General features: G+C 39.0%; 1 protein-coding gene across 1 annotated transcript in view; it reads left to right on the forward strand.

The window, feature by feature from the left end:
* The window catches only part of ttc8 (tetratricopeptide repeat domain 8), a 35,336-nt gene that overhangs the window by 1,458 nt on the left and 6,609 nt on the right, over positions 1–27,269 (forward strand). Inside the window, exons 2-10 of the mRNA XM_002933198.5 lie at positions 1,825–1,945; positions 3,889–3,952; positions 10,280–10,439; positions 11,740–11,829; positions 17,324–17,368; positions 20,412–20,497; positions 21,634–21,721; positions 22,846–22,956; positions 24,914–25,053. Coding sequence (XP_002933244.1) covers positions 1,825–1,945; positions 3,889–3,952; positions 10,280–10,439; positions 11,740–11,829; positions 17,324–17,368; positions 20,412–20,497; positions 21,634–21,721; positions 22,846–22,956; positions 24,914–25,053 — 905 coding nt within the window. The remainder of the gene's footprint in view (positions 1–1,824; positions 1,946–3,888; positions 3,953–10,279; positions 10,440–11,739; positions 11,830–17,323; positions 17,369–20,411; positions 20,498–21,633; positions 21,722–22,845; positions 22,957–24,913; positions 25,054–27,269) is intronic.

Below are 27,269 nucleotides of genomic sequence, written 5' to 3' on the forward strand. Positions count from 1 at the left end.
TATGGCACACACAGGCAGGGTAGGGCAGGCAGAGTATGGCACACACAGACAGCATAGGACAGGCAGAGTGCTGCCTGTGTGTGCCATACTCTGCTTGCCCTATGCTGCTTGTGGGTGGTGAACCTGGCAGGGGTTTGTTGTGGGAGTTTGTTAGCAGTTGGAAATAGCCATTAAATGGTCCCTAAGGTGTATAATTATGTACTGGGGGTTGCTCTGCTATCCACAGGGGAGGAGGAGGCATATGGAATTTAAGGGTATATCTTCATATGACATAATTCTTTCACATATGAATGATGGTTGATATCCCCACAGTAAGGACCAAGCATTTGGGATTTTGCTGTGCTACCACCATTGTGATAAAATATTTGTGGTTTGAAGTGGGTGTGGTTTCAAAATGGGGAGTGGTCAAAACTGGCTTCCATTAGCGGCCCTCCACCATGTATGCTAGAGAAATTCCGGCCCTCGGCACCGTAGAAGTTGGACAGCACTGATATATAGGCATTATGGTTGAATATGATGGACATACATCTTTTTTCAACCTATGTTACTATGCTTTTCGTTCTCCTTTAAGTGACTAATGAACAAACCTCCACATGTGAAGTAACCTTTGGAAAGAACAGAATCCTGGTATATGGGAGTAATATCTTTACTATAGAACTATACCCCAGCTGTAAATGCCCCCTTAACTAGCACTGCCTTGACACCCCTCACCCCTCCCTTAGTGCATAGTTTCTAACTTTTAAAACAAAAGACCACCACTCCTTTTACTAATGCCTTTATAACTTTAGCTAAATATTACTTTAAATGTATGCAGCATTTTCTTTTTTTGCAACTGATGAAACTGCCAGCTTAAAGGAGAAGGAAAGGCTAATAAAGAGTTAATCTCAAACTGCAGGCATACCTTCAGTTCTCTCAATAGTGGCCTTAAGTCCCCATATTTCGCCTGTTCAGAAGATCAGAACAGGAAGAAAAAACGCTGAGCTGTGTAAAGAAGATTCCCAGAATGCATCGCTCCTGCACGGACACTAAGACCAACTACTCAGGAAGCGCATGGGCATTTACCTTGTGCTGTGAGTGCGCTTTCCCATCTCACAAGCAGGAGCGGCTGGGGTAGAGTAGGTCGCGCTCGCGTCTAGGGGAGGGAGAAGGTTCGCGCATGCACATTAACTTATGCGGCTCCATGTTGGACTAAGTTAAAGGAACAGTAACACCAAAAAATAAAAGTACTTTAAAGTAATAAAAATATAATGCACTGTTGCCCTGCACTGGTAAAACTGGTGTGTTTGCTACAGAAACACTACTATAATTTATATAATAAGCTGCTGTGTAGCCACGGGGGCAGCCATTCAAGCTGGAAAAAAGAAAAGGCACAGGTTACATAGCAGATAACAGACAAGTTCTGTAGAATACAATAATCTGTTATCTGCTATGTGCCTGTGCCTTTTCTCCTTCGAATGGCTGCCTCCATGGCTACATAGCAGCTTATTTATATAAATTATAGTAGACTTTCTGAAGTAAACACACAACTTTTACCAGTGCAGGGCAGCAGCAGATTATATTTTAGTTACTTTTATACACTTTCATTTTTTGGTGTTACTGTTCCTTTAAATATCCAACATGGTGTCCGCAATAGAGGCAAACGAGCGCTCGGAACCAACAGCGCTCGAAAAGTACCACCAAAAATGGTGAAAAAATTTAGCGATCAGCTACAGGAACATGTGGCCTATCTATGTATGGGGTCGACTTTTAAACCCTTTCCTTCTCCTTTAAAGCATCACTTTTACCTTTCCTTTTGCTCTTTGTCTTTTCTATCTTCTATCATAGGTAGCATGGAGCCTAAAAACCCGTGCCCTTACTGAGATGGTCTATGTGGATGAAATTGATGTTGACCAGGAGGGAATAGCAGAAATGATGCTGGATGAAAATGCAATTGCTCAAGTAGCTCGTAAGTACATCTACTCCACATTTAATAAACTCCAGCTTTTAATTTAAAGCTCACAGTAAGTTATAATACCATTACACTACTGTCATGAGTGTGGTGACCTCACTGAGCTAATAGGGTCTTGTTTCTGTTTTGACCATTGTGTGCCAGACCTTGATTTAACCCTGCTAGCTCTGCCTTGGGGGCCCATTTACTTACTCACGAACGGGCCGAATGCGTCCGATTGCATTTTTTCCGTAATGATCGGTATTTTGCGATTTTTTCGGAAAATTATCGCGACTTTTTCGTTACCAATACGATTTTTGCGGAAAAACACGAGTTTTTCGTAGCCATTCCGAAAGTTGCGATTATTTCGTAGCGTTAAAACTTGCGCAAAAAGTTGCAATTTTTTTCGTAGTGTTAAAACGTCGCGCCTTTTAAGTTTTAATGCTACGAAAAAAGCGAAACTTTTCGCGCAAGTTTTAACGCTACGAAAAAATCGCAACTTTCGGAATTGCTACAAAAAACTCGCGTTTTTTCGCGCAAATCGTATTGGTAACGAAAAAGTCGCGATAATTTCCGAAAAGTCGTAAAGGCGCCGAAAAAAATCGCAAAAAATACGAAAAAGTCGCAAAACGTTCGTTTCCAATCCGAATTTTTTCCATTCGGACTCGGATTCGACCCATAGTAAATGTGCCCCTTATAGTTGCTCCTAGACTTTGTTTGCATTATCCCTTGCATTGCTGTGCTTTGGCTTTCTCCCTGCTTTAGCAGCGCTTGCCTTCAGTTTAACCTCCCACTGCCTTTTCCTGCTTTTTCATTTGTTCTGCTAAAAAACTACTTTAGTTCTTAACTTTTGCACTGGTAACCTGTAAATTGATAGAGTGTATCTATTAACTTAGTTTTGTATTATTAGTATATATATGTTAGGTGAAAATTGGAAAATTCAGAGGAAGAAAACACTGCATAGTAATCTAATATCATCTATGAATATTAGACCTTAGGGTAACACAAAGAAAAGCACACAGAACACCAAATGCAGCAACCAATATATTTCATTGCGATCTCACTGTGCAGAGTAGCTATTCTTACAAAAAAAAAAAAAAAGCTTCAAACTAGTGGCATCCTCGAAAAAGAAAAATATTGTAGTGCTGTGTTGCCATAAGATTTATTAACAAATGATACTAATAAAGAGCAAGTGCTTCCTGAGAAAGTGACTCATACCTCAGTGATTGGTAAAAAGTATTTAAAATCAACATTTTATTAATGATATCTTGTTTTTGAAGTTATAAAAAGCACATTTCACTTTCAGCTTGACAGTTGTTAGGTGTCATTTACTAAAATTTACTTAACTGACAGCTTGCCCACTGTCAGTTAAGTGAAAAATCCTATCCATTAATGGAACTTGAACTTACACTCCACTACCACTCCATTGCCTTCCTGCTGCCTCCTGTTCAGAATTCAATGTAGATGTTCACAAATTGGTAATAGTAAAGCAGGCAGCCATGGAAACCCTGGAAGTACCACAACCTTCAAACCACTCAGTTGCTCAGGGTTTCCACAGAGGTTGCAGCACAGTTGCACCAAAAGAATCGGTTACAGTTCTCACTGATGGAACGCAATAATACTGGTAAACTCTGCATTATGGGTAGAAGAATTCAGATTTCATCCTAAGCTGAATTTAGCACAATGCAGTGCTGTAAGGAAATGATCCCTGTCGTTTGATGCCTTTTTGCATAGCAAGTACAGGAAGCCAAAAGCCAGCCAGCTTGAAAAACTGGGCCAAATTAATGAGAAAAATAAATCATGGTTTATCTATGGAAAACTCTATAAAGGTCTAGGGAAAATCTAGAATTTCTACTCAGTGACTTAAAAAAGTAGCGCGACATATCAAGCTATATTTTTGAACTTATCCTTGTTGCATATTTAAATAAGATTGCTAAAAAATAAATGTTTCCCCTTTACAGGCCCTGGAACATCGCTGAAGCAAGCAGTAGGGAAGAAATTTGATGGCCCAAGTCCAGCTGTCAGGTAAAAATAAAATACAAATTGGGCTTTATCAATGTAATTTCTTGCACACTAGCAATTATGGTCCTTTGATTTATTTCTCTACTGATTGTCTTTATAGTAATTATATTAATATTATATAAAGTTAAAAATTTCTTTATTTATAGATTTAGGTATCTTATTCGTAAAAGCATTTATTAAGAGATTGTGTGTGCTTTATTGTGGTAGTTGAAGCATGAAGAAAAGCATTGTGATGTAAAAAAAAGTGTGAAATGGCATTGCTGCAATGAATTCAGCTCCATCCGGATGATTAACCCCTCCACTCCTTTTGCTAATAAGCTACAATACTTTGGAGAAAGCCTCCATACCAGAGGGATTCTGTGGCAGTAGAGTACACACAAGCAACTGCTGTGCTTACAGTCAGCTAGGCTACTTTGCTTTGGAGTTCTGACTTCTTGGCTCTTATTTATTTGCAAGTAAATAAACACTTATTTAAATCTGCTAAATTATTTGTAGCAGAATCAAAATGGCAAATAGAACTTGTGCACCTCAGGACTTAATGCGTAACAGGGCTTGCTTTGAATTTGTGTCTTTACTATTGTTATATGCACCTTACAAAGAACATGTACACGCAGTACAGGTATGGGACCTATTTTCCATTATGCTTGGGACATAGGATTTTATGAACTTTTTACATAATTTGTATCATACCATAAGTCTACCGCGGGACAGTCGCGATATTTATACCACTGCCCACTGTCCCGGATTCATTGTTAGATGTCCCGCTTCTCAGCATTGCCATTTAATTGATTGCTGTGCCTACTATGCTCCGGGAAAAAAAGCCCGCCCCCCTTAACTCTTGAAATCTTCCCTGCTACCTCAAGCTCACAGGTTTACCTTGATGTTTAATTGTCCTGGGAGGTGCATTTGTGACAGGCAAGGGTGAACTATCTGCATTGGCGGGCATTCCTCTCCTTGCTCCTGCTCACTGGGTCAGGGGCTAAGAGTGTGCTCTGTTTTTTATCAGGCAGAAGAGGCTGCTGCCTTTATTTGTGTGCTGGACAGTTTCACCTTTCCACCCCCCCCAACATAAATCTCTCACTCCTGGGAATCTCTGGCAGAGCACAGCATGCAGAATAGAAAACGGAGTTATCTTTGATCCGTTTATAAAATATAGCAGACATTTAAAAGGGGCCCTTATAAGTCTGGGAACCTTAGGCTGGCCTTGTTAATATGGCTAGAAATTCTAGTGGTACCTTAATATTGTTTTGCTTTCAAATGATTAAGAATGGAAGGAAATAACATAGATTTATGTACCACTGGAATTGGCCCTGTTTATAACTTTGTAAAATGCACAGAACTTTTGGCATGTCTGATATGCCCTTTATCAGTTTCATTTAGTAATTTTACTGGCATGTCTGGAGTTAATATTCCATCTATTTAATATTATTTAGTGATTATACTGGCACATCTGGAGCATGTAAAGTGGGTGTGGCATGTGGGGGCGTGGTCACAAAGCAGGCGTAGCCCAAAAAAATTTGCCGCACTACCCGCGTCACATATTTTTGTCCCTCTTTCTATTAATGAAATGTTGCGAGGTATGTTTAAAAATATACCTTAGAATGTCAAGGTCCTTGTCAAACTTAAGATCATTTTATGGTGGACTGACCCTTTACGTTCCGTTAAAATGTATTAAGCATACACCATGTAATTTCATACAAAAATGAGCTCTAGTTTAGTGCTGATGCCTAAATAGGTTTATTGCTGTCTTATATACTGCAGCTCTGCCTTAAAAAATATTATGCTGTTTTACACACTACAGTTGTGGCTTGTATTGTCCTGAAAACCAGGGACATATTTTGCATGCCAGTTTAAGAAAAAAGTATGAGGATTATGTATAGGTAAAAAATAGAAGCCCCAATTTGTGTGCTGGCAGTTAGGGTGCTATCTATTACCTCTTTGGTTTTGTATGGTTTATTATACAAAATGGAAGAGTTGTTGCAATTTTATATTACGTTTTGGTTTGTTCTTTGAGAACATACAGTACGGCTATTTTGAAGTTTAGTTTGGTTCTTGGTTCTGAAAATATAATTAAAAGGTAGAGTTTCTAATAATGCCCTGATCCCATCATTTCCATTTACACTAAGCTGGCAATACCAGTAACATCGGTTTTCAGACTGTGTGTGGGCACAGAATTATTGTACCAATAATTTTTATATCATGGCGATCTGTGGGTTAATCGATCAAACAGGTTAGAAAATTTTGGTCGGATAATGATAAAATCTGAGCATGAATTGTGTATTTGACAATATCATAGACATATTGCTACTCAGTTTGGGGAGAATACCCTAAAATTGGTACGGGAATATGAGAGGATGGCCAGAAAACTTGCGGATTACAGAAACCATCTTCGTTTTAACCTACGATGCCGATATCAGGGAATCACACCATGCAGCCTACGTCTGGGTTCTTCGGTTAAAGGTCAAAGGGCCAAGGTGATCCTTCAGAAAGCCCAGAAACAACTGTTAAATGAACGGGTGAGGCAGACTAACTTCTCAATTGAGGTCCTGGTTCATAAATTTGATAATGCAAAACAGAGACTGACAGCAAAACTACCGGTGCTGACGTTGCAAAGAGTGGTTGAATTCACAGAGCGGGCGCAACTTGCACAACATGCCAAGGGCAAGGAGAGGCAAATAAACAAATTCACCAGTTTATTATCACGTACCAACAACACCCAGCGAACAGACAAATCAACAGGGAGGAAGGAAGATGAAAACAAGACATGCCAGAACATCAAGGATCTGTGGGTAAAGAATTTATCAGACAGGGAACTCACAGAACCAGAGATGGATGTCTTAGCCAAGGGACTGAACTTTGCAGTGGCCCCACGGTATGTACCAGTGGTAGACTTCATCACAGCCACAGAATCATCCATCCACAACAATAAGATACCAGTGGATGAGGCTGAAAACATCCGGTTAAAAGTATCAGCAGCCCTAGCTAATGCTAAAGCTCCCCCTTCCAATCTAAGTCTGCAAGAGAGGAGGGCTCTGACATCACTTGCCAAGGACTCAAGTGTCACCATCCTGCCAGCAGATAAAGGAAGGTGTACAGTGGTACTGAATACATCAGACTACCATGCCAAAGTGTCCACACTGCTCAACGATTCAGACACATATGAGCAACTCAAGAGAGATCCAACAAGCAACTACAAGAAGAAGGTTATAGACTGCTTGCAGCACCTTGAGAAGGAAAAGGTCATCAGTCCAGCTTTGTACCGTCGCCTTTACCCAGGCGAAGCCACTCCATGCCTATATGGACTCCCAAAAATACACAAAGAAGGAGCCCCTTTGAGGCCAATTGTCAGCAGCATTAACTGTGTGACTTATAACATTGCTAAATACGTGGCCAACATCTTAGCCCCCTTAGTTGGAAACACAGTACACCACATTCAGAACTCCATGGACTTTGTCAAAAAAGTGAAGGAGTTAAAGCTGGAGATCGATGATACAATGGTGTCCTATGACGTAACATCTCTGTTCACATGCATACCCACTGCCGAGGCAATTGATACAGTGAGGAAACGGCTGAAACAAGACACCACCCTCAGCAGCAGAACAAAGCTGACCCCAGAACAAGTTTGTTCCTTACTGGACCTATGTCTCAATACCACTTACTTCAAGCACAAGGACGTTTTCTATAGACAAAAACATGGCTGTGCCATGGGTTCGCCTGTGTCTCCAATTGTAGCGAACCTTTACATGGAAGAAGTGGAAAAGAAAGCCCTGGACACCTTCAAGGGAACAACACCAAGTCATTGGTTCAGATATGTGGATGACACCTGGGTCAAAATTAAAGAACGCGAGGTTCCAGCCTTCACCAAACACATAAACTCGGTGGACAAAAACATCACGTTCACAAGGGAAGATGTGAAAGACAGCAAACTGGCTTTTTTGGACTGTGCTATAGTTATCAAAGAGGGGAGGGACCTGGATATTGAAGTATACAGGAAACCCACCCACACAGACCAGTACTTGCTGTTTGATTCCCACCACCCTTTGGAACATAAACTGGGTGTAATTAGGACTCTACATCATCGGGCTGAAACTGTGGCATCCAATGCAGAGGCCAAGGAGAAAGAATATAAACATCTAAAAGGAGCTCTGAAAACTTGTGGGTACCCAGACTGGGCCTTCATCAAAACCAAATCAAAGACCAACAGAAAGACCAGACCTACAAACAGAAGGGAGGAACACAGCAGGCGAAACAACATAGTCATTCCATATGTTGCTGGAACATCAGAAAAACTTAGGAGAATTTTCAACAAACATCGCATTCCTGTGTTTTTCAAACCCAGCAACACCCTGAGACAGAAGCTGGTGCACCCGAAAGACCCAACACCCAAGCACATGAAAAGTAATGTGGTCTATGCTGTCCAGTGTAGTGAAGAGTGCTCAGACTTATACATTGGGGAGACAAAACAACCTCTCTGTAAGAGAATGGCCCAACATAGGCGGGCAAACTCCTCAGGACAAGACTCAGCGGTCTATCTACACCTCAAAGAAAAAGGTCACTCTTTTGAGGACAGTAACGTGCATATTTTGGACCGAGAGGACAGATGGTTTGAAAGAGGTGTGAAAGAGGCCATTTATGCCAACCTGGAAAAACCATCCCTGAACAGAGGAGGGGGCCTGAGACACCGCTTGTCACCAACATACAATGGCGCGTTGACATCCTTACCCCGGCAGTTTCACAACAGTTCACACTTCCAGTCATGTACTTTGAAGGATTAACACCTTCATCAATGAGAATCTTGGTACCATTGTGATTGGATCATACCTTCTTACACCTGTCAGTTTCAGCTAACACCTAACTGAACAAGTTCAATGGAACCATTGTGATTGGATGTCTGTGACTCTACTACCATCAAGAGTTTAAATACCGGGGAATTCCCTACCAGTCATTTGAACTGAAGAAGCCACACGGATGAGTGGTGAAACGTTTTCAAGAAAAACTCAGAAAAGTCCAGTTGTTTTAGACTTAATTCTACTAGATACTGTATATTTGACAATATCCTTGGGGGGATCTACACTATATTTCCAAGAAGTAACTTTCGTACCATTTGTGTCTACCAACTATTACATGTTCAGAACATCCGCAGATTGTGTGAATGAATGTTGAATTTTTAGATTTAGATTGTCTGAATGTTGGTTTTAGAGTGTTGCATTTAAATGTACGACCAATATCCAAATGTTCGTCAGAGGAAAATGTGTATAGCCACCTTTAGAGGTAGACTTACTAAAACTCTTCTCATTTTTTATTCTTTTTAATAATCTGAATAAACTAATTTCCACGAATATCTGACATCAAAAAATCTGAACTGAAAAAGCATTTGCGGGAAAAGTCGCCATAACTTTGAATTTTTCAACACAATGAAAAAATTTTTTGTTGCACGATAACTGCAACTTTTTCGAATTGTTGCACAAAAAACAGTCAAAAATGTGAAAACTCTCGAAACAGTAAATCAGAAAAAAGTTGTGACTTTTTTCAGTGATCTTTAGCACTAAAAAAAACAGGGGAAAAATCTGACTGTTAGTAATTTTTAGTAAATTTGGCATTATTGTTCGTTTTGCAAAACATATATAAAAATGTTTCATTTAAAATTCATGGCAACATGTATGCACTTTTTTGTGTCCTGAATCTTTTCAAGGGGTAGTTCACCATTAAATTTACTTTTAGTATGATGTAGGCAGTGATATTCTAAAACTATTTGCAGTTTGTCTTAATTATATGCATTTATATGTGTTTTTTAAATTATTTAGCCTTTTGTACAACTGCTTTTCAGTTTAGAATTTCAGCAGCATTCTATTTTCTATGATTTAATTTACTTTAGCAACCATGCATTGGTTTGAATGAGAGACTGGAATTTGAAAAAGGGAGGCCTACTTCACTTAAAAGCTGGAAAGATCAATTAATTATTTTTTATCAGAAATTGATTTAAAGGTGAACGACCACACAATGCAGTTTAATTAGTTTAATTCAGTGTCGGACTGGCCCACCAGTATACCAGGAAAACTCCCGGTGGGCCCAAGTGTCAGTGGGCCCTCCTGCTCCTGACCATTTGGCCTTTTTCATGGTCATTCCTTAATTCTGAATGGGAACAAAAAGGAGAAATAGATGGAAAAATAGATGCTAGCATGTAAATAAAACAGACTAGGAGAATAAAGAGGTTTGGTGAGGAAAGGGGGAAAAATAGTTTGGAAAGCGGCCTAGGGTCTATGGTTTTCTGGTGGGCCCCAGGGTCCCAGTCCGACACTGGTTTAATTCACAAACATTTGATTTACACAGACCAGTAACTCAGTCTGGAAGACCTATTAGTGGGTTTGTACGTCCAAGTACACAGTCTGGTCGTCCCGGAACCATGGAGCAGGCTATCAAGACCCCAAGAACTGCAAGTACAGCTCGTCCTATCACCAGCACATCTGGACGATATGTGCGCCTAGGAACGGTAATGACATTTTGCATGGTGTGCTTGTGGTATTTACATTCTTGCGAATGGGATGGCATTGCGGGGAGATTAGTCGCCCGCAGCAACAAAGATTTGGCGAGTAATCTCCCCGTCTGTCACTGCCCTTAGGTTGCTTGTGATAAATCTCCTCTTCCTTGGAAACGAATCTCCTGCAAATGCTTTCCCAACAGCAAATTGGGTAAACATATATGACACTTCATAACCAGTAGTCGTAACACACCAAAAAAATCTTTTCACTGTTAATTGTTCTTTAAATGTGTTCAGTATAAAATATTAATCATTAATTCTAATCGGTTACCCCTAAAAAAAACTAAAAAAAACAAAGCATTATGGGGCTGATACACTGAAGTCCGAAAAAACAAGTAATATTTATAGCATGCGTTAAAAATATTATCACTTCTTATATTTAGCGAATAAACGATTGATTTGTTAAAAGGACACTTGTCTGAATTAAGAAGTGACGTTATTGTCGTTATTTGGCTATGACATATTTTTAAGAGATATTTTAAACCATGCGATATATTTATGCGTTATTTCGTAGCACGCAATATTAGCGCACACTATTATGCACATAACCATTACATTATGAAAACTAGCGTTCTAAAAATTACCATTTCCCTGAAAACTCTAGGATGCATCACTCTAGGGCAATCACATACTTGATCCTCTTCTTCACAAGCCAACAAAAATCCAACTGCAAACTCCATGTTGTCTTGCCAAACGCTCACGAACCGCAATGTTTTTTAAATACCGCCTACTCCAAGTAGGTGTTAATATTAGCACAGATTACCACAATATTTCACGCATTTAACACTTCATATGTGTTTGTGAATTATGCGTTAGTATTATTTCTATTCAATAATTACTGCAATGCGATGCAAATAATACTTTGCGATAATGCGTTTTTTGAGCATGTGATATGAGTAGTAATGCGTGCAAAATGACTTTGATGAATTGGTACTTAATTGTCGAACACTTTTTAACGCAAAAAGCTATGCAGTAAGCATTAACGACCTTTAGTGAATCGCCCCCTATGTGTCTTCCAGCAGACGCATTATCATTTCCTTGAATAAAAGTTTTCTTTTTTTTATTATATTTTGGTATATAGTATTTCTTCTGTGAAATTTTTGTCTCCCAGGTTCCGGCCTGATGGTTTTGGAGTTCTTTCAAGTTCTTAAGAGGCCAATGGCTTAAATATATATGCATAGATAAGATCACCTTTTTAAAATATTTTTTGTTTTGCTCTACTGTAATTTAGTTTTTTACTTTTTCTCCATAGGCCTCTATGCTTACAAATCCAGATGGACCATTTATAAATTTGTCCAGACTAAATTTGGCTAATTATGTGCAACATCCCTACCTGGCAAAGGTAAGTTTAGAGCTGTAGAATACTGTACCTAAATACATATGGCTGAAATTTTTTTTAAAAGAATTTGTGTATATTTTTTTCCCTACACAGCAAAACAAAACAGTGTTGGTAAGGCATTTGTGGTGTTTATCCTTTAGGGTAAGGTCACATGAGGGAGATTGTCAGCCTGCTGACAATCCACCACACGCTTAAAAATACTGTCCTGTATGTCCTTGCCCTTTCTACACACTCCAGATTTAATTCTACAGATGCCTCTCTTAGCATATCACTTATCTGTGTGTTTTTTGGACAAGAGATTAGTGACATTGTATGCACTTAGGAAACACAAACTGCTTTTGCTAGTTACTTTTTGGGCAAGGTCACACAGAGCATTGGTTCCCTGTGCTCAGGCTGCAGTTTTTAGGCAGGTGGAGAGAAGTGGATATGCTCTCTTCCGTAGGTCTGGGTATCTTCACTGACAAGTATAAATTCTGCAGGGTCGCAGAGCAAAGATTCACCTTGAAAATGCAAAAGCATCTCCAATCCACTCTGCTTCATGTACCTGTACTCACAAAGCACTGACAATTAGCTTTTTTTATGACTTTATGTTGGTGTAATCAGCTGTCAAAACTGATCTGTAGTCCCTTACTGTGGGAGGCTTCTGGAACATCAGAACACTTCAATTCAGATATACCACTGAATTAGAATTGCCCTTTTTAATTCCTACAGACAGTTGTCATTCTGTCCTTCACTTGTAAAACCAGGGCTCATCATTCTTGATTATGTTGTACTCTATTGAGACCACAAACTAATGACTTCACAGTGATTCACTTTGTCGAAGCTGTCTATAGGGACTTAGTAAACTGTTAATATTAGACAGAGGGTCTATTAATATATTACTGTGCCTGTGGGAAATTGCTTGGTGTAATGGGATAAACTTGCTGCAGCACTACTATAATTTTTCTAATCTTATATTAGTGTAGTGCACCAACGAATATAGCTGTATTTGAAAACACAGAATGCTTTTCTATGCACTAAATATACATTTGAAGATACACTGAATAAGAGCTCGGTGCAAAGAGACTTTTCTCAAATGTAGACTGTTTACATTTCTAAGAGAACATATATGTTCGCAACTACTCAATAACTACAGGATACTGGAGTTGTGCACTATTTTGTTTAATATTTAATACATATTTTTTCCTTTTTGAGTAGTGAAAAAAATAATTTTAACAGAGAAAAATGTAATATATTTCTAGAATATACCATTAACTTAGAGAAAGGGACAAAATATCTTGGATGATATAATAACTACCCCACATTTTTTCTTCTAAACTTTAATGTAACCTTAACTTCTATTTGAGGCCCTGAAAAAATGATGTGCTGTGCAAAAGAATGCATCCTGGTATTATTATTCTCTGATTTATACATCCACTGTGGCAATTGGAAGACATCTTCCAGCTAATTCAGAATGAGGTCCAAAAAGCTAATTTGAAATTGAACAGGGATTTCTGAATAGCAGTTTTGCATGGATTAAAGAGCATTACAGCAAACACTGCTCTTAATAACTGTTTTTACTTAACTTTGCCTTTGATAATGACATTTGTTACAATATTATGTCCTTACTGACATTAAAACAGAAAAAAATTGTTCGGGGGAAAGTGAATAAGACAAAAACAATAGAAATAACAGGAGATAAATAAACATAAATAAAAACTGTGTAACGAGGAAATGAAAAGGACAAGAGAGAAGGACATGCTCTACCTGGCAATGATGGCAGATTCCCTTAAAGCGACACTGACACCTAAAAAACTTTTTTTTTTTAAATCTGCCTACTTGTTTGTAATGGTGTGAGCCTCCAAAATCCTAGCAAAAAAATGTTCAACGCTAAATCACCTTCCCAATCACGGCTTCTGAAGAACAATCCCAAGAGGCAGCCATCTTAGAGCTTCTCTTCGTCGCTCCTAGATCACTGCCTCCTCCAGAAAAAAAAGGGAAAAAATCTAACCAATAGCGCAGGTTCCCTGCGCTGCCCTTCTGCCTTCATGCGCGATGACGTCATCGTGCACACGTTTAGCTTTAGCTAAAGTCTCTTGTCAGTGTATGTAGAGGGGAGGGGGAGCCCTTTTATGCAGGCAGACACCTGAAAGCCTGTGTCTGCAAGTTAAATCTTGGTGGGAGATTGAGGGACAATGAGGAGAAATAGGAGGGTGAAATAAGCAAACTCACAGGCAGTATTACTTGCAGGCAGTCCAGCAGCATTACGCTAAAGATCCGGAGAGGAAATAACAAGTCACATGTCAGGGTCACATGATTTATTATGCTGCTGAAAGTAAGGGAAAAGTTCTAAGGGGAGGATCCTCCCAGTAACTGACGTCAGCCTGCTCCTGTTTTGACAGACAGGCTGAGAAGATGCAGTCGGGTTTGGCAGACAGTCGGGTCCAGGATCTTATAAAGTTTTTATTTAGAGAACAAGCCCTTTCAGGAAAAAATGGTCCACATGACTTATAGGTATGTTTGGGGGTAGATTTGTTTTTTTTGAAAAGAATTATTTTGTTGTCAGTATCACTTTAAGGTAGATGGAAAGATACTGAGGCATTATATTGCCATTAGATTAGTCACAATAGTGCAAGCTAGAATGCTATATTTATTATGTAGAATGCATTACTATACCTGAGTAACCAGCCCTAGAAACTCCCTCTATTTGTTTAAGATAGCAGCTGCCATTATAACTTGGTCTGATGTTGCTACCCTGTCTGCCCACTGCTCCCAGGAACAGCTTTCAGCTCAGCTTGCAGCAGGGATGGGATGGGGGGAGGAGGAGGAGGAGGAGAGAGAGAGAAGAGCACACTGAGCAGGCTTGTCCCATGCCCTGAAGTATTATGCTGACAGAAAGAAGTCAGATACAGAAGATCATGTGTACAGAGCAGAAGGAAAGAAATGTGGTGTTTCTTTTTACATAGAATCAGAATAGCAGTTCTGTAAGTGTTTATGGCTGTATTAAGCTGGCCATACACACACCAGTAAAATCGTACAAAACCTGGTTTTGTACAGTTTTCGGACCGTGTGTGTGGGCTCAGAATTATAGTCCTGATAATTTTTGTACCATGGTGACTGGTTGTTTTTTGGTCAGATAATGATGACTTTCGTACAATTGGTGTCTGCCAACTATTTCATGTTCAGAACATCCTTTGATTTGTCCTACAACTTCAGTCTGACTTTTATTTTCAGATCGTTGCATTTAAACATACAATCAATATGCAGACGCTCGTCAGAACAAGTCTAAAATCTGAAAATGTATATCCCCCTTTTTTTTTTTTTTACCCAAGTTATTAAAAAAAGTATTCCAAGGTTGTTGTTAGTTAGCCAGGCTTATAGTCCATAACAATAAGTAAGTACAAGGACATGATCCAAGAGGGTTAGTCAGCAATAATCGGACAGTTCAAGAAAGTTATCCACATGGTTTTTCAGACTGGCCAGTAGTCGGCAACAATATAAACTTTTACCTTAAAAAGTGAATATTAACATTTGGTTTCCCAGGATTTTTGTCAAAACAAAACCTCTCCGCTGGAGAGTGGTTCCCTCCATACTTGGATCTGGACTCCACAATTGACTCCACTTCAAAGAAACAGTTGGAAGAGCAAAACCCACATCCCATAAATTGATGAGGTATAAATAGCTTCTAATGAGCTGCATGAAATACTGGGTAAAGTTCTATGGAGCTGCAGTTCAAATGCAACAGGACTGATCTGACAATCTGGAAAGAGCCAATACAGCACCCAGCCTATATAAGATGTTAGTTTTATGGTTTTCAGATGGAAAACTAAAAACATGATAAGAATAGAGCCTAATGTTCTTGTCTAGGTTGGAGTCTCTTGGCAAAATGTAAATACTCGTTTTTGTGGTCTGAGTATACTACAATGTAATGAGAAAGATGTCTCTATTCTTGAAGACCTAATTTTATTGCTAATAATTCTCTATTGCCAACATTATAATTCTGTCTGGAACTGACATTGTTTTAGAGGAACATCTACCTCCAGGACAAAGGGTTGAGAAAAGGTCTGAATGGGCCAGGAGAGGGACTGAAGTGAAACATTTCTTTAATTCAAGTTTAAGTCAATTCCAACTTGAATCTCTGCTTAGTATGTTGTATGTTAGTAAGGATTATACAAACCTACCGATCTTTGTACAGCTTTTTGATCTCTAGGAGTGGAGTTTAGTTAGAACTGCACAATTCTGAGGCAAAACGATCGAATTAGAACAACGGGTATATGCGTCTGTCGGTTCATGAACCACATCTACAAGCCAATTTAGTCCCCAATCTGACTAAATTTTTAAACCTGCCCGATCTAGAATCGTCCCGTTTATGGCCACCTTTACTGTAAATTAATTAACCTCAAGGTAAATTATCTGTCAAAATGTGTAAATAATTACTACCGTATATACTCGAGTATAAGCCGAGCCGGTGTGTGCGCGTGCGTTCGTGTGTATGGCTATGGAGTAAAGTGGGAACTGCATAATATGGTACAAATGGGTAAATAGAAGAAGGCAGTTACTGTAGGTGCAAAAGAACAACTGGACAAAAGTGGGACTATAATTATTTTATAATACAAAATAATTGTATTATCACCTTTTTTCTAATCTGCAGCTACCAACATTATATATTTATAAAGAGTACACAGGGGGTCACGCTGAGTGTCCTTTATTAATTATTTGATTATTGAAACTTAGCAGTAGCTGTTGCATTTCCCACCCTAGGCTTATACTCGAGTAAATAAGTTTTTCCAGTTTTCTTAGGTAAGATTAGGTTCTTCAGCTTATATTCGGATCAGCTTATACTTGAGTATATACGGTATATTGGTTTTGTTGAATGGCACCCTTGTCATAATGCCATATAATGAATTGTATTTCAAGCAGGCTGAATATTGTGTATAGCATTGACGCCCATCCACCCAACAACTCCTTCAGAAATGTGTTGGCACTATTTAAATACCAAAATATAAATGAATATATATATATATATAAAACCAGTGCTAAATAAAGCTCCCAGCATCTACTTTCTCATCAATGAGAAATGAAGTGGGTTTCTTTTTACTATATTGGGAATTGCCTGTGACCAGCCACATCCTGATTGCTTACGATTAGTAACCGTGCTGTGTGATGGCACCACTGCAGCCAGAGATAGAGTTCCATGCAATCATAAATGTTACCAGGGCTACACATACACAGGTAAAATTGATGCAGAGGGAGAAAAACATGCAGCTTTAGCCCCATTTCGAGGTTACAAAACTTTTAGAAATGGTCATTTAAGGAGATATAGTTGTGAAAAAAAGAACACTCATTTGTTCATCAAGAGAGAAACACTATGCAAAGCATAAGGGACTTAACTACATGCTTGGCACAAAGCTAGGTTTGGTTCCTTTTCCTAAACTTCAGAAGTAGTGCAGATGTTAAGGTTTAAAGTATGATCATCCTCTGTATTACAGCAAGCTATCTGTTGTTTTATCTTTTACAGACTTTGTTTGAATACATTTTCCACCATGAAAATGATGCGAAAAATGTAAGTATTAGTATCTGTTCTGTGTAATCATAGCTATGTGTATTATACACAACTATAGCTAGTGTATTATACAAAGAATCAAAGGGGCATTTAATTTTAGAACTGTATATTAATAGTTGATTTAAAGTGATACTGACATGAAAAAACTACTTTTTAAAATGTGAATATACATAAAAAGCTACCTATAGGTTGTGTTGACGGTTTTTCGCTGACAGGTTTGGTTTTGTAAGTAATTATTACTTGAAGTTCCTAAACCTGACTGTTTTGCCAACCTGACTGTCCGTTATAGCTTCTAATGCTTACAGACAAATATGGCTGCCCCCTCATAGAGGAACACAGGGGATCAGACAGGTAATGTAAACGCATCAGGCAAATATTTTTATGGCAAAATTATAGTTCTTGCAAAGAAAATGTTATGATAGATGTAAAAAAAAGATTTACTTGTCTGGTGTCAGTATCTCTTTAAAGTGTAAAACTGCAGTGCAAATACTTCCCAGGAACTCCTGGGGATTACAATAAACAATATTAATACAGTCCTGTGTGCAATAGCAATTGCTACTTTTAATTACATATATTTTATTGACTCCTTTTTTAGTTTACATAATTATGTTTTAATTACATACATAAATAACACAATTCAGTATTAAATTTCAACCCATAAATTTAAATAGACTTTTTTGAGGGAGGCAGGCTTAAATGTCTAATGAAAATGTTTCATTGATATAAGTCCTTTTGTACTTAAGACATAAATTAATGGAAATCTGTTATTCATTAGGCACTTCATTGGTTCTTAAACTTTTTCTCTGTATTGTTAAGATTTTGAAAACAAAATACAGACAGTATTTTACATAGTCTAATAGCAGTACATTTTTCTGTATTTTGTTTTCAAAATCTTAACAATACAGAGAAAAACTTAAGAACCAAAATTAGGCATTAAGTGCCTAATGAATAACAGATTTCCGTTAATGTATGCCTTATGTGTCTGAAAACCCTGTGAGTTTATATATGTTATACAGCAGTGATCACCAACCAGTGGCTCGCTAGCAACATGTTGCTCTCTAACCCCTTAGGCTACCAAACAGCAAATCACTGTCCATGCTTGGCACCCCCCGGGAAGCATTTTTATGCTTGTGTTGCCCCCCCCCCCCCCCAACACTTTACATTTAAATGTGGCTCATGAGTAAAAGAGTTTGGAGACCTTTGTGTAAATTAGGTATGGTGTGTACGTAAGCCAGATACAATAGGTATGTACCTACCGTATATAATCGAGTATAAGCCGAGTTTTTGAGCACAAAAAATGTGCTTAGAAATTCAGGCTCGGCTTATACTCGAGTATAAGTTATATTGCACTGGCATTCCTCGAGCAAGCCGCACCCCCGCCCCCCGTGTAGTCGGGCGTTCGTGTGTGTGTGCCCGCGCGTGTGTTTGCCCGTGTGTGCGCGCACTCGCATGACGTCAGACTACACGGGAGGGGTGCTGCTTGCGCTACCTGTTCGATCGCTACTAGCCCTGGAAATTGACTTGCGAGTATGCTTCCTGTTGGATCGCTACTAGTCCTGGAATGGAAACTGACTTGTGCACACATGAACGCATACGCGAACGGCAGACTACACGGGGGTTGCTGCTTGCGCTTCCTGTTCCATCGCTACTAGTCCTGGAAACTGACTTTTGAGTATAACGCTACGCTACATATCTGTGCATTCTATGATTCTGAACATTATTTACACATTGCATGGGGTTGCTCCTTAGTCAGTTCAGTTTTGTGTGGGTCTGCCATTAAAGTTTCTCAGGACACAGGTCTGGTTTAGCAAAGGTTAATAGGCTGTAGAAGTCAAGATTTAAAGAATATTGTGGTAATCCAGTGAAGTTAGGTCAAAACACATCTGTTCACATTGCCAGTTGGCCAAGCCCCTCTGATTACTATACTCATAATTTGCTAAAAAAAAATCTAAACATTAAATAAATGTTTGCCTGACTTGCCTGACAGTTAAAAAAAATAAAATAAAAGGTAAAACAATGAAAACTATGAGGCAAACTTTTCTCACCCCCCATCCAGAAGCCTGTTACTCTAAAGGATCTTAACCTAGAACTTCTGACAAGCAGCAGTTGAGAACACTGCTCTGATTGGTGGCAGATTCAGTGCTTTGCTCACAGTAGCTGCTTATCAAAAGTTCTAGGCATTGGGCACAGCCTTCCAGATGGGGGTGAGTAAAATTATTTTAGGCTCCATCCACCTTTCCCTAATCTGCAGCTGCCAACATTGTATATTTATTAAGAGTTCACAGGGGGTCATGCTGAGTGTCCTTTATTAATTATTTGATTATTGAAACTTAGCAGTAGCGGCTGCATTTCCCCTAGGCTTATACTCGAGTCAATAAGTTTTTCCAGTTTTCTTAGGTAAAATTAGGTACCTCGGCTTATATTTGGATCGGCTTATACTCGAGTATATACGGTATGTGTACATTCAGACAAATTATTCAAAAATTTGGAATAACTAATCCTAATATGCATATTTGAAATATATATCTCTTAACAAACCAGTTGTTGTCCTGAGGTTTAAAGTTACATGACATTAAAGTGTTGGATTTAGTGGGTTCTGACAAATAGAAATCCTGCAACAAGTTAAGCAATTCAGCCTGATCCTACATTGTACACCTTTCTAGTAGTGATATGCAAGTCTGGGAAGGGGGTATTAGAGCAATAGCAGCCAGGCAAAGGGGAATAAGGTGCACACTGACGTCATGGGCGAGGGTCCATTGGCAAAGTTCAACCTGCCTGTGACCACTAAAAAAGTGATTGCTGAAATTTACATACGTTTATTGCTGACTGTTAGCCCTTGAACTGGAAGCTAATTTGTATAATTATAGTGTCTTACTGTCATGTTTTGCTGTTGATGTTTAGAAATAAATACAATTGTTAAAATAAAAATTTGGTTTACCCCCGGGTCGGCTGGTTTGGATTGGCCCACACATCAATGGAGAAATCTGATTTGGGGCTATGATTTTCTTCTGTTTCATACACAAACTGATATGTCATTTTTAAGGCATTGGAACTGGCAGCCCTTGCAACTGAAGAATCCAATTTCAAAGACTGGTGGTGGAAAGTGCAACTAGGAAAATGTTATTATAGGTAAGCTGGACACAAGCTATTTTTTTTATATTGTATCTAGCTTAAAGTTGCAGTATACATCCTTTTAAACATGAGTTTAATAAATAGGGATAATGCTTAAACATATGTTTTGCCTGTTATTTTAATCTATGGTTTTTGTTATTTCTGTAAATAAACAGTGTAAACAGAAAAATTCACGTTACATCATGTTTGGTACTTGAGAGGTAGAAGAGATACTCCCTCCCTTCCCCTCTGTTTCAACTGCAGGGAGTTACCTGTGCACTTTTATCTACCTCATGTTTCATGCTTGAATATTTAATATTCAGCCATTTAATTCACTTTCATTATGGTTTATTGTTATGAAACATAACATAGATATGTATAGGTTTTCCTTTGCTGGTGACTGTTGCAAAAACATCTCAAACTTGGTTAACCCTGGGAGCAGCTTGTGGGTGAAGCAGAGGTAAGAAGCTTTCCATATGCCGCATCTTACTCTGTGGGTGCAACTTTAGCCTGCCAGATCATCATCTACATTGGGAAATATAAGTGCCCCAAATTAGAGGTACAAAGATTTGCTTCTGACTAGGGGTGCATCGAATCCAGGATTCGATCTGGGATTCAGCCAAGATTAACCTTTTTTCGGCAGGATTTAACCAAATCCATGGTCCTGGCCGAACTGAATCCGAATTCTAAAAATCATGTGACCTTTTGTCACGTAAACACGGAAGTTGAATTTTTTTCGCCGCGCGCTGCTCCTTTACGAAGGATTCAGGAGTTTATATGGTGCTCACATATTACAGGAAGCATTACAGAGAATGTTTAATCATTAGTCCCAGTGAGTTCATCTTATGTCTGGTTTAAGATTATGGATTTTGTTCCAAGACCAAGACTGGTGTACATGTGCAGTTAGTAAGACTATGAGAAAGCTTCCTGCTGATTGGCTCAGATCACACATTCCTAAGGGTGGTAGGGAGATCTTAGCATTCTTGAGGGAGGAGGGAGCAGGAGAGGGGAGAGCTGCATGGCACAGGAAAACAGACACAACAAATCTTTTGACAGAGAAGTCAGTGCAGCGTTTCTGTGAGTGCTTATGGCTATATTTACATAGACCTTTCTGATAAAGCTTACTTAGTTTTTACCTTTCCTTTTCCTTTAAGACTAGGATTGTACCGAGAAGCTGAAAAGCAGTTTAAATCAGCCCTGACGCAACAGAACATGGTGGATATATTTCTTTACCTTGGAAAGGTGAGTAAATATGTCAGAAATGTATGTTAAATATAACTTTATTTCAGCTTTCCCCTCAAAACAAATGAAATATGTTAAATGTGCTGACTTCCTGATGTGTTTTGCTTTCAGCTGCAGATTTTCGATATGTAGACATCATAGTTTAGCTCTACAAACTGGCATACCTGGGGCACAACCCCTTTTAAGATTATAGTCTTTAGATACAGCTGCCTGCTCTTATTTACACTGTATATCCCAAGACAAATCATTTTAGGATCCTGACATCTTCAGAATGATATACAGATATGAAACCTGTTACGCAAAAAGGGGAATAGACTAAATTTTAAATAGACAAATAAATCTTATTTTAAATTATTTTCTTTTTTTATATACTCGAGTATAAGCCGAGGTACCTAATTTTACCTAAGAAAACTGGAAAAACTTACTGACTCACGTATAAGCCTAGGGTGGGAAATGAAGCAGCTACTGCTAAGTTTTTTTTTTTATAACTGTCAGGCAAGTTTGGGAAGGCTAAGGAAGCTGCCATACTAAGTAATGATAGTAATGATAAGATGGAAATCCAAGCAACTGGCAAGCTTTGGTAAATTCAGTTTTTCTGCCTCAATGTCCTGCTGAGGGTACCATATATGCGGATTCCCAAATCAGTGCCTGCTGCCTCTTCCATTGGCTTGGCCTGTGAGTAAAGCACACTGTGTTTTGCATGTGAGCCACTGAGTGGCAGCATTGTGTGCTAGAAAATATTGGCCTCTGTTCTCATAACATGGCAATAACAGTTAACTTATTCCTTGTCCTTCAGCCTGCTGTAAAGGTTTTCCATACGAGATCCTCAGAGGCAGCCGCGCTATGTGCACTCTCATCATATTTGCGCGCTGTATGTGCTTCCTTTGCATGAAGCTGGGCGAGCACAGGGGGGGGGGGATGTGTGCACAACGAATGACATCTTCAAATCCATATACTCGAGGGTGACTTTTTCAGCATATTTTTGGTGCTGAAAAACTCTGCTTATACTCGAGTATATACAGTAATTAAACCATACCTTATACTTGATCCTAACTATGCTGCGGGAATCCATATCGTTGCATGTTTTGTTTGACATGCAGTCATTCTGTATTATATTTTACTAGGTGTACATACGGATGGACCAGCCCCTGACAGCATTAACTGTTTTTAAGCAAGGATTAGACCGGTTTCCCAAAGAAGTGAGCATTTTGTGTGCTGTGGCCCGAATCCATGAGGTGAGTGTGTTTTTTTTTTTTTTACCAAGTTTGTATTGAGGGACAGAGTACAGACAAGGTTTCCAAACAGGTTATCAAAAGACCAAACTTAGGATAAAGATGTCAGCATTCATTATCACCATGAGTAACCCAAAATAGTAGTTCCCATTATATTGTAACATAACATGTACATCTGTTCTTCTATGCTCTCTCATTTTATTAATGCTAATGTAACAAAGAAAACTCTGTGTTGCTTCCATTACTTTGTTAATTCTGAGGAGGTAGGAGGAAAAAAAAGGGGGGGGGACCTTATTTTTCCTTGTGTATAGTGGGTTTTGGAGTATGACAGGGTATGTGCCTTCTACATTGTGGTTTTCCAGCCATGAGAACCACATTTTTTCAAACTTTGTTGGGTATCCTCTCCTGGCTTATAGAAACTTGTATGTGGGCACCCCTTGATTGACCTGTATAGTTGGTGCAGTTTGTGCCATTCTATTTCATTGTTATAGATTTTCGGGCATATGCAAACAAGGTAGAAATGAGAGCCTTTTTAGCTATTGTTGGGGGTTAGCTCCGTGACTTGGTTTAGCAACATCTCAGAGGGGGTTATCGCAATGAAATGTTGGCTTCTTAATCCTCCTTTTATTGTACTGCAAGTAAGCAGCCATTCTGAAAAGAATGGCTAATTTATACAGGAAAAATATCAGAGATAGTGAGTTACCTAAATAGTGCCACCTCATTCCCCAAATAGCAAGACATTGGGGCACATTTACTAATCCACGAACGTCCCAATGCGTTTTTTTTGGAATGATCGGTATTTTGCGATTTTTTCCGTAAATTGTCGCAACTTTTTCGTAGCCATCGCGCCGAGTACGAAAGTTTCGGATTCATTCAAGCTTCAGTATTGTGACTTTCCTTGGGCCAGGTTGGAGCTGCAGAGTGCCATTGAGTCCTATGGGAGGCTTCCAAAATCATGCAAAGTCTGAAAGGTTTGCCCGCCGCTTACAAGCGCTCAATCCGAAAAAGTTGCGACAATATACAAGCTAATCGTAACGGCTACAAAAAAGTCGCGACAATTCGCGCAAGTCGTAACGGCGATGAAAAAATCGCAAAAAATACGAAAAAGTTGCAAAATGTTTGTTTCCAATCCGAATTTTTCCCATTCGGATTCGTGGATTAGTAAATCAGCCCCATTGTCTTTAAATTCTCACATTAAAGAAAAAAAAATGAATAATCCACAGAGCAAATATTTAATTTTTCAGACCATGATTTGTATTTTGCCCCCCCGTCTTGAGCTTATTTTTAATTTAATATGAGCACTTAATAATAGGAAGGGGATGGAGGGGGAATGATATGGCTTTTCTATTAGGCAAGTTAGAACTTCGTCAGCTGCATCCATATTTTTAGTTATGTGATTACTGTACTAAATAGTACTGTGCTCCTGTTAACCAATACTCTTAGAGCACAGAGGTAACAGCCTAGGTTCTCTGTGCAGTTTAAGCTACTACGCCACTAACCAGAGGTCTGTTTGGGCACTTTAGTAGTAGATGCCTGTTTAATCTGGATGCTATCCTTCCATTCCTTTTAGTTATTGATTGCCTTGCTCTCTGCTAGGTTATATCTTCAACTGAAATGTTGTTTGCCTATTAAGTCATTCTGGATTCATCCAGAAATCCTTTACAATAAGCACTTTAGCACCATCTACAAGGTTTCTTGTGTGCTTATTATACAATTTATTTGTAAGTAGTTCTTTTAATGTACTTTTTCCAATATAGTAGTTTCATAGTTTTAATAAAGTTAACCTTTTATTTTAATTTTACCACTCTGTGGGTCAGTAGTACCTCTTGCTTGTTAGGTGGCTGTGCTATTTTGGTAGCTCTTGCTCTGAAGTAGCCTCTTTTTAGATCTCGATTTATTTTAATTCTGTTCTAGATTTGTCATTAATTTCATTTTGTATTTTGCATTTGGGATTACACAGGAAATGAACAACATGTCATCTGCCACAGAGTACTACAAGGAAGTTCTCAAACAGGACAATACTAATATAGAGGCCATTGCCTGTATTGGAAGCAACCATTTCTACACTGACCAGCCAGAAATAGCACTTCGCTTCTATAGGTGCGAACGGGTCGTATTTACTCATTTCATATGAATTCTTTTCCCTGCTCCTCTATGTAAGCCTTCTTAGCATAGCTTCTGTTAGTTTCCTGTACCCCTGTTCTGCTGTAAGTCCCTGCTTTAAATCTTGTCCAACAATTTATTTTCCCTACGGCCTCTTCCTCCCATATCGCTTTCGGTATGTGTTTGACTATAATGAAACAATCTGAGTGACTTTTTCATTAAGTTTCAGTCTTTATATTCCAACATGGTTTAGTATTTGTAGATCATCCTGTTAATAAAATCTCATTGCCAGGATATCTCCCTTGATGTGGAACCATTAGCTGGAGTACTATGTATAGAGTTTGAAGCTTGTTAGGTTTGTCTTCTTAAATAAAAATAAGAAGAGGTAAAAACTAAGTAAGCTTTATCAGAAAGGTCTATGTAAATACAGCCATAAGCACTCACAGAAAAGCTGCGCTGAGTCCTCTATCAAAAGAAACACAGGATTTCTTGTCTCCTTTTTTGTGAACATGTTCTTCAGTATCAGACTTCCTCTCTTTTAGGGCTCCTTCAGGATTGGGGCACAGGTCTGCTCAGTTCTCTCCTTTCTCCCTCTCCCCCTCCCTTCTCCTGCTCCCCCCTCCCATAAGAATGCATAAGAACTCACTTCCCCCACCCTTAGGAATGTGTGATCGAACAGCTATAACTGTAGCAGGAAGCTACCAAGACCAAGCTAAAATGGCAGCTGCTCTCAGATGGAGCTTCTAGGGCTCTTTACTCAGGTATAGTAAAGCTTTCTGCTGAATAATTATAGCGTTCTAGGTGGCACTAATGTGGCAAATCTATTGGCAGTAAAATGATAATTGATAATGACAACTGTCTTACACCCCCCGTATTGACATTGTCAGATCTTCCTTTCACACTGAGTTGAGGATTTGGGGAAAATCAGATATGCTGGGGAACAAAATACAGCTGTTCTTCAGCCTGGGAGTATTTCACACCCCCTCCCTACTTCAGAATTTACATAGGCAGTAGTTGGAGGCCACTGCATAATGAAACCTTTAGCTTGGGTGTCAGAAAGGGAGGCATTCTTTTTTTAAAAAGCAAACAAGCCATGGATGAACTAAATTCAATCATACTGTCATAATTGCTGTCATTGGTAAGAAAAAGATCAGATCCTAATGTGCTCCTTATTTTCAAGAATAGTATTAAAGGAAAAAGAAATGTTAGGCACCCCCAAGTGACTTTAACCGTCTACCTTTTACCGAGCTTAAACATTAAAGTCGGCTTTTTTCGCTCTACTGTGCATGCCCGGCCACCGGCAGTTTAGAAAGCGGAAGCCGGAAGGAGGAAGCGATCCGCTCCAGGTGCCCCGGGCTGGTGCTGTTTTCTTCGAACAGGGGCACCAGCCCGGGGTACGAGGTTAGCGGTTAAAGTCACTTGGGGGTGCCTAACATTTTGGCACCCCCAAGTGACTTTGCCTTTCCTTCTCCTTTAATATGCTATAAGTAGTGATGTAAGTTGCTGTATTTCCATTGACTTTTGTTTTGTTGCTGCCTATTTTCTTGATTAATATTTCCATTAAAAACATAATTTGTCTGATTTCAGATGTAATATCAAATTAGGGGACATCTAATAGGAAGAACAAAATACTCTCTTTTGTGGATGGAAGAGTTTGATTCCAACACAAATCAGAACTGCAGATTGAATTATTGTAATGTCATATATTTATTTTCTGGTATTTATGTAGCACTGACACATTTTGCAGCACTTTACAGAGATTATAGATCATTCACATAAATTCTTGCCTTCACTCATACACACACAACACACTATGGTCAGCTTAGTCTGAAAGCCAATTAACCTACCTTTCTGTTTTCACAAACATGAGGAGAACATATTATTTGTGAATGGTGCCCTGGTTGGCATTGAATTCAGGACACAAGTACCTCCATGCAGAAGTGCTACCGACTGAGCCACTTTGCTGCCCAATGGTCCTTTATAACAGAGTGCTCTTCTTACTTACTGTTACTCAATAGTTTGATAGTGTTAGTAAGGCATTGAGAATAAGGATAGAAAATCTGTACCTGATATCCATGAAAACCATCTATGGGTGATCACAAAAAGGCACAGAAAAAATTCTATTTTTTGGTAATCTTTCATATAGTCTTCATAAATTCCTACCATTCTTGTACCTGCTTGATTTCTAAATGTTTATATCCTATCATGTTAGA

The sequence above is a fragment of the Xenopus tropicalis genome, chromosome 8 (genome assembly GCF_000004195.4).
Source record: "Xenopus tropicalis strain Nigerian chromosome 8, UCB_Xtro_10.0, whole genome shotgun sequence".
In the NCBI taxonomy this organism is placed as follows: Eukaryota; Metazoa; Chordata; class Amphibia; order Anura; family Pipidae; genus Xenopus; species Xenopus tropicalis.